A 13329-nucleotide genomic window follows, 5' to 3' on the forward strand; every position below is an offset into this window, starting at 1 on the left:
CTTAAGTCTGTCCCATTCCAGTGAGTTTTGCCATTTATACGTGGTTCATGTGCATGTTTTGAGTTGTTCTTCTGCTCATCTACATCTGAGGAGGCCGAGTTAGAGGATGACAATACACCGAGGAGAAAGGAAACCTTTCCAGAAGGGTCCTGGATATGAGATGGAGCAGGTTGGGCTGCCCTGGGGAGGAATAGGCAGGACATTGGAAGGAAGAGGGGGAAAAGGGGGCCATAAAAAACGACAGAACCAGAAATGCAGGGAGAGGAAAAATGTACCCGTGGCATAAAGACACAGCAGGGAAAGAATCTGAGGGAGAAAGTCTGGGCCAACGGGAAACACACTTTGCAGAGCAAATGTGAAATTTCCTGGCCTCTCTAATCAAAATAAGGTGCTTTGGGAGCAGTGGTTTCCTGAGCGGCAGCCTGCCTGTCTTATCATCTGCTCTCTCCCTTTGCAGCCAGAGATTGAGAAGGCCAGATTCCAAAGAAATCCTCCCAGAGCTCAGCAATCCCTGCTCGATTGCTTCAGCAAAATGCCTTTGGAAGGCCTGGAGAGTTTAGCCATGGGGTATGGTCCTTGACTCACTTTAATGAGGAAAAATTTCCTCTAGGAACAAATACATTTTTAATGAGCCATTTTTCTGGCAGATTAAATTATTTTAGCAGTCACACCAAGTTTATTAATCCTTTACCATCTGTCGTTGTGCCTTATTACAAATTCAAAACATATTAAGAGCCCATCACCCACCATCCCAGGGGCGTCATCAATTTGTTCACAGAAAATAAGGACTTAAACACAGAGATACACTTGCTACCCAGTGACTTTTTTTTTTTGGTAATAAACATGCCCAACCAACAGGAACTGGGGAGCTTTCTGGAGTTTTTCCCCTCCGACAACAGCACATCTCTCCATCCTGAAGTTGTTCCAGAATATCTGGATTGCCAGGGAGGACTATTATCCTTACTTCTTTTACTTATTTTTGACTCTTCTTATTTTTCCCATATGAAAAGTGGCATGATAATTGCAGAAAAGCTTCCAGGAATGAAGACAAAGGATTCTCAGTTTAAGGTATAAGGAAGAGGACACATTCTCACAGAATCCATGCTGCAGCCCAGGGGTGCTCGCTATGACCCTCAGACTGGCTGAAGGGCCACCTGCTGGGGGCCTGGCACCCAGGAAGTAAGGAGGAAGTGAGCAGCCAAGGTTGGCTGACTTGTCAGTACCCACAGTCCCTGAGGACTCTGGGTCCTGGAATTTGGGAATAGGTGGTCCTTTCCCAAAAGGTCCTCTACAGGCTCAGCATGAGGCCCATGTCAGCTGTGGGTGCTCGGCTGTCTGCCCAGGTTCCTCCTGCCCACACTGGCTCCAGGGCTGGGAATGGACAGGAAACATGACCATACACTGAGCTGTCCCTGCACTAGGGCTGAGGAGGACTTAAAAGAATGGCATTATCCCTCACTTAGACTCACTATATAATGGAGGTTTCTCCTAAGGACTTTCAACAGCCCTCACCTCTGCATTATGACACCCCCTGAAAATCGACATGAGAGGTCTCAAGGGTACGTAGAATCAGGAATGGCAGCAGGTATGCCTGTCAAGTACAAGTGGACAGGGCAGAAGAAGGAAAGGGAGGAGGTGAACGAGCCTCCCTGTCCCTGGATTCTTGGGCTTCTCCACAGAAGGTGCTTGGAAGCTGGGGCTCCACCATCCAGGTGAGCAACTGAATGGTGTTGCTCCCATGGCTTTCGTGGTTCATATAAAAGGGAAAGAACAGGCAGCCAAAGGTTAGGTGGGCTCTGGACTGCCCCCCACAAACCCAGCTGCCTTGTTACATTCTGTGCTCATTTTGATGGCAACATTTTCATTTCGGAGTACTTTTACCTAGAAGCAAGCAAAATCGGAGGGAGGTAGGGTTTGAAATGGAAGAGGAAAAACAAAGCAAGTGAACAACTTACCACGCAGGTCACTTCCCCTTGCCTCTCCTCAATGCACTGTGCATTCACACTGCAAGGGTTCAGCTCTGGATTTCTGCAGTTTCTTTCGGTTTTGCATCCCCTTGTCTGGTCACCGGTGTACCCCGGTTTGCAAGGCCCACAGCGGTAAGACCCCTGCAACGGACAAAGATGAGAGGATGAACCAGGGGTTCAAACCTGTGAACAAAGCCACTGTTGTGTGTGTGTGTGTATTCATATATATATATATATTCAGTGATTCCAGGATTAAGTAGGCCCAGGCCTGTCTCTCGGTTTGCATGTGTATATTATGCAGTCCAGTGAATGTTGGTGAAAACACGATTAGATCGAAGCTGCAGAGGGCCTTGCAGACAATGAAGGTGTAGCACTGAAGGGAGAGAAGGGTCAACAGTGACCCAGCAGCACTCTGACCCTGCCAGCTGCACTGTGGAGGGTGAAGGAGGAAAGGCTGAAAGTTCTAATGAGTCCTGGGAGGTGGAGTAGGGAGCTTTGCCCTGGAGACAGGGAGATGATTTGGTTAGAAAGGCCTTTTTTTTAAAAAAAAAAAAAAAAAAAAAAAAGGGGGAGTTTAAAGATGGCGGCGAGGGGAGTGCATTGCCCCCGTGTGCTGCTTCACTGTGTGGGAGTATGACAAGTCAGGACGGCTAAAGGATATCTTGTTAGGAATTTCCAGCAATAGTGGGGTGCTCCGGAACCTGGAGGAAGGATTTCCATCGCACGAGGATCAGCTACGGGGACTCAAACGCGAGAGGTTTGTCGCACTGCTTATTCAGCAAATCGGCCCGAGGCTAGAATCTGCAGCGTGCGCTGGGATAGAGACGCAGGGTTACAGCGCTGCAGTTTCTGCCAGCCGCGCAAGCACCGTACTCAGGGCTGAATTCTGGGTTCGAGACGGGGGAAGGAAGCGGTCCATCTCGGTTCTCCACACCGGTCAGACCACAGAGGAGGCCAGCAGCCACCATGTTGGTAAACTGACGTCACCACCGCTGTTTTCGACTGACCGCAGCTCATTCAGCCATAGAACAGGTAATTTCAGGCTGCAATTCGCCTGCGGCTTGCAGACAGATTGCTAGGGCTCAGCGCCTGGGTGCTTCTTAGAAGCTGATCTTATCGGAGTGAATACCCAGCGCGGAGCGGCTGCTGAGCCCGCGGAGGCTGCTTCTTGGACCCTGCGCCTACCAGAGCATACAACAAGCACTAAGCAGCCGAATTACGGCTCCCGGAACTGAGCCCGCGGGGACTGCTTCTTGGAGCTTACATTTATAGGAGCTTACACCGAGCACGGAGTGGCCGAGTTCCGGCTCCCGGAACTTCCCTGGCCCGGGGCTAGGAGCCCGCGGAAACTGCTTCTGGGTCCGGGTCCTGCTGAGGGCCGGTCAGGACTCACCCGGTGCTTTGGTTGCCCGGCAAGGGGAACGAAATGCTGCCATTCGCATAGGATACCAACATGGCAGAGATCTGATGTCTGCAGAAAGTGGCGGAGGAGGGAACTTCATCAATACCAGTGGTGACATAAGCAGTTGGTCTCCTGGTAGGGGGGGTGAGGCACAGTCACCCGAGTCTCCTCAATTTGTCGTCGAGCCAGAGGGAAGGAGCCGGGCCGCCGCCAGCACCCGGAGCAGGCCCAGCGGCTTGCCAGCGTGGTGACCGCGTGACCCCAATTGGAGAGGGGGCGGAGCGGAGCCGCCACCCGCAACCGCAAGGTGGGCAGACCCGCGACCCAGTGGTACATGGGCGTGGTAGGAGGGGCAGGGCAGAGCCGCGGTTCGCGCTGTGACGAATGAGCGTGCAAGGTAAACAGACCTGTGACAGCCTGGCGGGTCAGGCCCAGTGGCCTGCCAGTGTGGTACACACGTCACCCCAACTGGAGTAGGGGCAGAGCAGATCCTTCTCCCACGCCCGGATCAGGCCCTGCCGGTGTGGTGGTCACGTGACCCCAATCGGGGGCGGAGCAGAACCGCCACCCGTGCCCGCAGGGTGAGCAGACCAGGGATCAACCTGTAGATCAGGCCCAGGGGTCCGCAGGCGTGGTAGGAGGGGCAGGGCAGATCCGCCGCCTGCGCCTCCAAGGTAGGCAGACCTACAACAGACCTGCGGATCAGGCCCAGGAGCCTGCCGGCGTGGTACAAACACCACCCTAATTGGAGTAGTGGCAGAGCAGAGTCGCCGCCCGTGCCAGGAACAGGCCCAGTGTCCTGCAGACGGGGTAGTCACGACACCCCAATTGGAGTAGGGGCAGAGCAGAGCCTCCACCCGTGCCCGAAAGGTGGGCAGATCTGCGACCGACCAGCGGGACAGGCCCAGTGGCCTGCCGGTACGACAGACAGGTCACCCCATTTGCAGTAGGGGCAGAGTAGAGCCGCCGCCAGCGCCTGCAGGGTAGGCAAACCTGCAACCGACCGGCGGATCAGGCCCAGTGGCCTGCCGGCGTGGTACACTCGTCACCCCAATTGGAGTAGGGGCAGAACAGAGCCGCCGCCAGCTCCCAGAACAGGCCCAGTGACCTGCCGGCGTGGTAGCCACGACACCCCAATTGGAATAAGAAGAGAGCAGAGCCGCCGCCCGCACCTGCAGGAAAGATACGCAAGCAGTATGAAAAGACAAGGAAAGAAAGGACCACAAGCAATGCAGGTCAACGCAACTTTAGAAGAGGTAACAGCTGCAGCAGATGGAATGTCAGATAAAGAATTCAGGATATACATGCTTCAGATGATCTGGAGTATCAAGGAAGACATTAAACAGCAAAATCAGACAATGAAAGATCACTTCGACAACGAATTACGCAAACAAATCCAGGAAGCAAAGGATCAACTATACAGGGAGATAGAGGTTATAAAAAACAAACAAACAGAAATCCTAGAAATGCAGGAAGCAATAAACCAACTTAAAAACTCAATGGAGAATACTACCAGCAGAGTAGAACACTTAGAAGATAGAACATCAGACAATGAAGACAAAGTATTTCAACTGGAAAAGAACATAGACAGCTCAGCAAGACTGTTAAGAAACCATGAGCAGAACATCCAAGAAATATGGGATAACATTAAGAGACCAAATTTAAGAGTCATTGGGATACAGGAAGGTACAGAGCTCCAAACCAAAGGAATGAGAAGTCTATTCAATGAAATAATACAAGAAAACTTCCCAGACTTGAAGAATGAGACAGAATCCCAAATCCTAGAAGCCTACAGGACGCCGAATGTGCAAAATCATAAGAGATCCACACCTAGACACATTATAATGAAGATGCCCAACTTACAGAATAAGGAGAGAATTTTAAAAGCTACAAGAGAAAGGAAGCAGATTACATTTAGGGGTAAGCCAATCAGGATAACAGCTGATCTGTCAACACAGACTCTGAAAGCTAGAAGATCCTGGAATAACATATTTCAAACACTGAAAGAAAATGGGTTCCAACCAAGAATTGTGTATCCAGCGAAATTAAGCTTCAGGATGGAGGATGAAATTAAAACCTTCCACGATAAACAAAAGTTTAAAGAATTCGCAGCTAGAAAACCATCTCTTCAAAACATCCTCGCCAAAGCATTACAGGAAGAGGAAATGGAAAATAACAATGAAAACCAACAGTGGGAGGTAGGACAGTAAAGGGGGGGGGATAATCAAAGAGGAAAACAAACCATGTTTAGTAACAGAAATAAACAAATATGGCTGGAAGAACAACCCATATCTCAATAATAACCCTAAATGTTAATGGCTTAAACTCACCAATTAAGAGACACAGGCTAGTAGAATGGATCACAAAACAAGACCCAACAATATGCTGCCTACAGGAGACGCATTTGATAGGAAAGGACATACATAGGCTGAAGGTGAAAGGTTGGGAAAAATCATATCACTCATATGGACTTCGGAAACAAGCAGGAGTGTCCATACTCATATCAAATAAAATAGATTTCAAGCCAAAGTTAATCAAAAGAGATAAAGAGGGACACTACATACTGCTTAAGGGAACCATACACCAACAAGACATAACAATCATAAATATTTATGCCCCAAACAATGGTGCAGCTATATTCGTCAAACAAACTCTTCTCAAGTTCAAGAGTCTAATAGACCACCATACCACAATCATGGGAGACTTCAACACACCTCTCTCGCCACTGGACAGATCTTCCAAACAAAAGTTGAATAAGGAAACTATAGAACTCAATAACACTATTAATAACCTAGACCTAATTGACATATATAGAATATACCACCCAACATCAAGCAGTTACACTTTTTTCTCAGCAGCACATGGATCCTTCTCAAAAATAGATCATATATTATGTCACAGGGCAACTCTTAGACAATATAAAGGAGTAGAGATAATACCATGCATCTTATCTGATCATAATGGAATGAAACTGAAAATCAACGATAAAAGAAGGAAGGAAAAAGCATACATCACTTGGAGAATGAACAATAGGTTACTGAACGATCAATGGGTTATAGAAGACATCAAGAAGGAAATCAAAAAATTCTTAGAGATAAATGAAAACACAGACACAACATATCGGAATCTATGGGACACATTGAAAGCAGTTCTAAGAGGAAAATTCATTGCTTGGAGTTCATTCCTTAAAAAAAGAAAAAACCAACAAATAAATGATCTCATACTTCATCTCAAAATCCTGGAAAATGAAGAGCAAAACAACAGCAAAAGAAGTAGAAGGCAAGAAATAATTAAAATCAGAGCTGAAATTAATGAAATCGAAACAAAAGAAACAATTGAAAAAATTGACAAAACTAAAAGTTGGTTCTTTGAAAAAATAAACAAAATCGACAGACCCTTAGCGATGCTAGCGAAGAGAAGAAGAGAGAGAACTCAAATTACTAGCATACGGGATGAAAAAGGCAATATCACAACAGACACTTCAGAAATACAGAAGATAATCAAAAACTATTTTGAATCCTTATACTCCAATAAATTAGAAGATAGTGAAGGCATAGATAAATTTCTTAAGTCATATGATCTGCCCAGATTGAGTCAGGAGGATATAGAAAACCTAAACAGACCAATATCAATTGAGGAAATAGAAGAAACCATAAAAAGACTACCAACTAAGAAAAGCCCAGGTCCAGATGGGTATACAGCAGAATTTTACAAAACCTTTAAAGAAGAACTAATACCAATACTTTTCAAGCTACTTCAGGAAATAGAAAAGGAGGGAGAACTTCCAAATTCATTCTATGAGGCCAACATCACCCTGATACCTAAACCAGACAAAGACACTTCAAAGAAAGAAAACTACAGACCAATATCTCTAATGAACCTAGATGCAAAAATCCTCAATAAAATTCTGGCGAATCGGATACAAAAACATATCAAAAAAATTGTACACCATGATCAAGTAGGATTCATCCCTGGGATGCAAGGCTGGTTCAATATACGGAAATCAATAAATGTTATTCACCACATCAATAGACTTAAAAATAAGAACCATATGATCATCTCGATAGACGCGGAAAAAGCATTTGACAAAGTACAGCATCCCTTTATGTTCAAAACTCTAGAAAAACTAGGGATAACAGGAACATACCTCAATATTGTAAAAGCAATCTATGCTAAGCCTCAGGCTAGCATCATTCTGAATGGAGAAAAACTGAAGGCATTCCCTCTAAAATCTGGAACTAGACAGGGATGCCCTCTCTCTCCACTTCTGTTCAACATAGTTCTCGAAACACTGGCCAGAGCAATTAGACAGACGAAAGAAATTAAAGGCATAAAAATAGGAAAAGAAGAACTTAAATTATCACTATTTGCAGATGATATGATTCTATACCTAGCAGACCCAAAAGGCTCTACAAAGAAACTATTAGAGCTAATAAATGAATTCAGCAAAGTGGCAGGATATAAAATCAACACACATAAATCAAAGGCATTCCTGTATATCAGCGACAAATCCTCTGAATTGGAAATGAGGACAACCACTCCATTCAAAATATCTTCAAAAACAATAAAATACTTGGGAATCAACCTAACAAAAGAGGTGAAAGACTTATACAATGAAAACTACAGAACCCTAAAGAGAGAAATAGAAGAAGATCTTAGAAGATGGAAAAATATACCCTGTTCATGGATAGGCAGAACTAACATCATCAAAATGGCGATATTACCAAAAGTTCTCTATAGGTTTAATGCAATGCCAATCAAAATCCCATCGGCATTTCTTGTAGAAATAGAGAAAGCAATCATGAAATTCATATGGAAAAATAAAAGACCCAGAATAGCAAAAACAATGCTAAGCAGGAAGTGTGAATCAGGCGGTATAGCGATACCAGACTTCAAACTATACTACAGAGCAATAGTAACAAAAACAGCATGGTACTGGTACCAAAACAGGCGGGTGGACCAATGGTACAGAATAGAGGACACAGAAACCAATCCACAAAACTACAACTATCTTATATTTGATAAAGGGGCTAAAAGCATGCAATGGAGGAAGGATAGCATCTTCAACAAATGGTGCTGGGAAAACTGGAAATCCATATGCAACAAAATGAAACTGAATCCCTTTCTCTCGCCATGCACAAAAGTGAATTCAAAATGGATCAAGGAGCTTGATATCAAATCAGAGACGCGCCGTCTGATAGAAGAAAAAGTTGGCTACGATCTACAGTCGGTGGGGTCGGGCTCCAAATTCCTCAATAGGACACCCATAGCACAAAAGTTAATAACTAGAATCAACAAATGGGACTTACTCAAACTAAAAAGTTTTTTCTCAGCAAAAGAAACAATAAGAGAGGTAAATAGGGAGCCTACACCCTGGGAACAAATCTTTACTCCTCACACTTCAGATAGAGCCCTAATATCCAGAGTATACAAAGAACTCAAAAAATTAGACAATAAGAAAACAAACAACCCAATCAACAAATGGGCCAAGGACCTGAACAGACACTTCTCAGAGGAGGACATACAGTCAATCAACAAGTACATGAAAAAATGCTCAACATCTCTAGCTGTCAGAGAAATGCAAATCAAAACCACCCTAAGATACCATCTCACTCCAGTAAGATTGTCAGCCATTAGGAAGTCAAACAACAACAAGTGCTGGCGAGGATGTGGGGAAAAGGGTACACTTGTACATTGCTGGTGGGACTGCAGATTGGTGCAGCCAATTTGGAAAGCAGTATGGAGATTTCTTGGAAAGCTGGGAATGGAGCCACCATTTGACCCAGCTATTCCCCTTCTTGGTCTATTCCCTAAAGACCTAAAAAGAGCATGCTACAGGGACACTGCTACATCGATGTTCATAGCAGCACAGTTCACAATAGCAAGACTGTGGAACCAACCTAGATGCCCTTCAATAGACGAATGGATAAAAAAAATGTGGCATTTATACACAATGGAGTATTACTCTGCATTAAAAAATGACAAAATCATAGAATTTACAGGGAAATGGATGGCATTAGAGCAGATTATGCTAAGTGAAGCTAGCCAATCCCTAAAAAACAAATGCCAAATGTCTTCTTTGATATAAGGAGAGTAACTAAGAACAGTGTAGGGACGAAGAACAGGAGAAGAAGATTAACATTTAACAGGGATGAGAGGTGGGAGGGAAAGGGAGAGAGAAGGGAAATTGCATGGTAATGGAAGGAGACCCTCAGGGTTATACAGTGGAGGAGGTAGAGAGAGAGGAGGGGAGGGGAGGGGAGAGGTGGGGAGGGGGGAGGGTGGAGGATGGGAATGGCAGTGGAGCACAACAGACACTAGTATGGCAATTTGTAAATCAATGGATGTGTAACTGATGTGATTCTGCAATCTGTGTATGGGGTGAAGGTGGGAGTTCATAACCCACTTGAATCAAAGTGTGGAATATGATATGTCAAGAAATTTGTAATGTTTTGAACAACCCACAATAAAAAATAAAAAAAAAAAAAAAAAACTATTCCTTTGGCTCTTTTATAATTAAATGACAAAGAAACAGGCACAAAGAGAAATATTGGTGGCTTGCACTGAGAATTCTTGATGAGGTAGGTTGCTATGGAAGAAGAAACTGGCAAATGAGCCATCAGCTCTACCACAATGGCACTTCCAGGGACACACAGGACCTCTTTTTACATTTTTTTCCCTTTTTTTTTAAACAGTTAAAAATATTTCGTATTATTAAAAATTTTAGTCTAATTGAGGTATAACTGACAAATTGTATATATTTAAAATTCAATATATTTAAAGTACACAGTGCAATGGTGTAATATATGTATATACTGTGAAGTAATTATCACAGTGAGTTAATTAAGACATCTGTCACCTCCTATAGTTATTTTTCTTCTTTTGGTGAGAATACTAAGATCTACTCTCTTAGCAAATTTCACATGTACAGTACAGTATTGTTATCTACAGTCCCCATGCTGTACAATAGATCCTCAGAACTTATGCATCCTATATAGCTTTACTGAGATAAAAATACATACCATAAAAGATTCCTTTATAAAGTATGCAGTTGAATATTTTAGTCACTCAGGAACTTTTCATGGGCAAGTCTGAAGGATGCTTTGCAATGATTTTTTATGATCTGTCAGCTTCACTGGGTATCCCTCACTCCTTTTCTTGATATCTGCTCTTTTTCTTTGCCTACTCCTTCATCTTTTGGATTCCCTGGAGGTCTATCCATTATCTACTTTTCTTCCCTGTGAGTGACTTCTGTTATTACTTTTGTGTGTGTGTGTATGTGTGGTGCTGGGGATTGAACCCAGGGCCTTGTGCATGTGAGGCAAACACTCTACCAACTGAGCTATATCCCCAAGCCCATGTTATTACCTGTTATTTCTCAAATCTGTTTTTGCAGACCAGCTTTGTCCTGGTAAAAAGCTAAGAAGCTACACAATGGAATATTAATCAGCTATAAAGAAGAATAAAATTATGGCATTTGCCGATAAATGGATGGAACTGAAGACTATCATACTAAGTGAAATAAGCCAATGTCCCCAAACCAAAGGCTGAATGTTCTCTCTGATAATGTGGATGCTCACACACAATAAGGGGGGAGGAGGGAAGAATAGAAGTTCACTGGATTAGACAAAGGGGAATGAAGGTGAGGGAATTGGTGTTCCCAATGAAGGAACGGGAAAGACAGTGTAATGAATCAGACATAACTTTCCTATGTTTGTATATGAATACACGACCAGTATAACTCCACATCATGTTCAACCACAAGAATGGGAAGTTACACTCCATGTATGTATAATATGTCAAAATACACTCTATTGTCATGTATATCTAAAAAGAACAAATAAAATAAATTTTTTAAAAAAGAAAGAATGCTTAAAGCTATGTCCCCTGATAGTGTAGCTATTGAGCAGCTGTTTAAAGTGGAGAGCGGGGGATAATTTCATTGATCCTATTACAATTGGTCTTAATATTGTTCTTCTGTTATGCGCATTATATGGGACAGAATAAATGTCATATTACAAAAGCTAAGAAGCAATAAATCCTAGTACATTCCAAAGCAGTACAGTACCATGGGAGAAGAATTCGAGCTCTGTAGCCAGCCCGGGAGGATAGTGAGAAGTGTGACCTCAGCCTAATTATGCAACTCTCCTGTGTCTCAATCTCTTCAACCGTAAAATGGGGATAATAATAGTGCCTAGGCATAGGGCTGTTGTGATAGTTAAAATAAATGACTTGATGTTTGTGAAGAACTTTTGCTTATAAGGAAATGAGGAAACTAAGATTAAACAGCTTTTCCAGGGATGCTGGTAACCTGGAAGAGTCGTAAATGGAATCAGTACTTTTTCTTGTTGCTGGTCCACCCTGCTACCTCTTTCATCTTAATACTGTTGACAGGAACTTTCAGAAATAAAACTCATATCTGAATATTAAATTACAGACTCCTTTGTACTAAGCATTTTCATTTAATAAAATGACTTGTGCAAAGTTTTATGAAAATAGTGCTGTTTGGGGATTGAGTAATCACCAGAATAACACTGAACTGTTAATATAAACCAAGAGGTGCTTCATATTTTCAAAGTACAAGGGTGGCAGTAAATTATCCAATAAAGTTCCCCAAAGCACAATATTGCAACTTTAATACAAGAAAAAGAACAAACCTGGCATTTAAAAATTTCTTATACAGAATATGACTTGTAAAATAATTCTTACAGTAAACACATTTGTAGCAAGCTTTTGCCCTAGTTCTGTCAATCAAATGTATTATTCCCCCGTGTTCTACGTGTTTGGAGTTAGGATCTATGAACACACCATTGCTTCCATAATGGTTCTGGTTTGGTAGCAAAAAATCAAACCAGAGACTCTGCATCTAATAAAAGAAAAAGTTGGTCCTAATCTCCATCACGTGGGGTCGGGCCCCAAATTCCTAAACACCTATAGCACAAGAGTTAAAAATCAAGAATCAACAAATGGGACGTATTCAAACTAAAAAGTTTTTTCTCGCAAGAGAAATAATATGTGAGGTGAATAGGGAACCTATATCCTGGGAACAAATTTTTACCCCCTTACACTTCAGATAGAGCTCTAATCTCTAGAGTATACAAAGAACTCAAAAAGTTAAACAACAAAAAAATAAATAACCCAATCAACAAATGGGCCAAGGACCTGAACAGACACTTCTCAGAAGAGGATATACAGTCAATCAACAAATACACGAAAAAATGCTTACCATCTCTAGCAATCAGAGAAATGCAAATTAAAACTACTCTAAGATACCATCTCACTCTAGTAAGAATGGCAGCCATTATGAAGTCAAACAATAACAAGTGCTGGCGAGGATGCGGGGGGGAAAAGGTACACTCATACACTGATCTTGGGACTGCAAATTGGTGCAGCCAATTTGGAAAGCAGTATGGAGATTCCTTGGAAAGCTGGGAATGGAACCACCATTTGACCCAACTATTTCCCTTCTCGGACTATACCCAAAAGACCTAAAAAGAGCATACTACAGGGACACAGCCACATCAATGTTTATAGCAGCACCATTCACAATAGCTAGACTGTGGAGCCAACCTAGATGCCCTTCAATAGATGAATGGATAAAAAAATGTGGCATTTATACACAATGGAATATTATGCAGCACTAAAACATAACAAGATTATGGCATTTGCAGGGAAATGGATGGCATTAGAGCAGATTATGCTAAGTGAAGTTAGCCAATCCCTAAAAACCAAATGCCGAATGTCTTCTCTAATATAAGGGGTGACTCAAAATGGGGTAGGGAGGAAGAGTATGAGAAGAAGATCACCACTAAATAGGGAAAAGAGGTCAGAGGGAATTGGGGGGGAGAAGGGGAATTGCACAGAAGATGGAAGGAGACCCTCATCGTTTTACAAAATACATGTATGATGATGTGAGGGGGGAAAAAGAGAGAAATGTGTCACATTAGATTGGGTGGAGAA

At 43.0% G+C, this 13329-nt stretch overlaps 1 protein-coding gene and 1 non-coding gene across 2 annotated transcripts in view; both read right to left on the minus strand.

Moving 5' to 3' along the window:
* The window catches only part of Thbs4 (thrombospondin 4), a 53403-nt gene that overhangs the window by 13937 nt on the left and 26137 nt on the right, over positions 1 to 13329 (minus strand). Inside the window, exon 10 of the mRNA XM_027927676.2 lies at positions 1956 to 2108. Within this exon, the coding sequence (XP_027783477.2) occupies positions 1956 to 2108 (153 nt within the window). The remainder of the gene's footprint in view (positions 1 to 1955; positions 2109 to 13329) is intronic.
* Trnav-cac (transfer RNA valine (anticodon CAC)) lies at positions 10648 to 10721 on the minus strand. Its single transcript has one exon. It is a non-coding gene; the product is annotated as a tRNA-Val (tRNA).

The sequence above is a fragment of the Marmota flaviventris genome, chromosome 5 (genome assembly GCF_047511675.1).
Source record: "Marmota flaviventris isolate mMarFla1 chromosome 5, mMarFla1.hap1, whole genome shotgun sequence".
Classification (NCBI taxonomy): domain Eukaryota; kingdom Metazoa; phylum Chordata; class Mammalia; order Rodentia; family Sciuridae; genus Marmota; species Marmota flaviventris.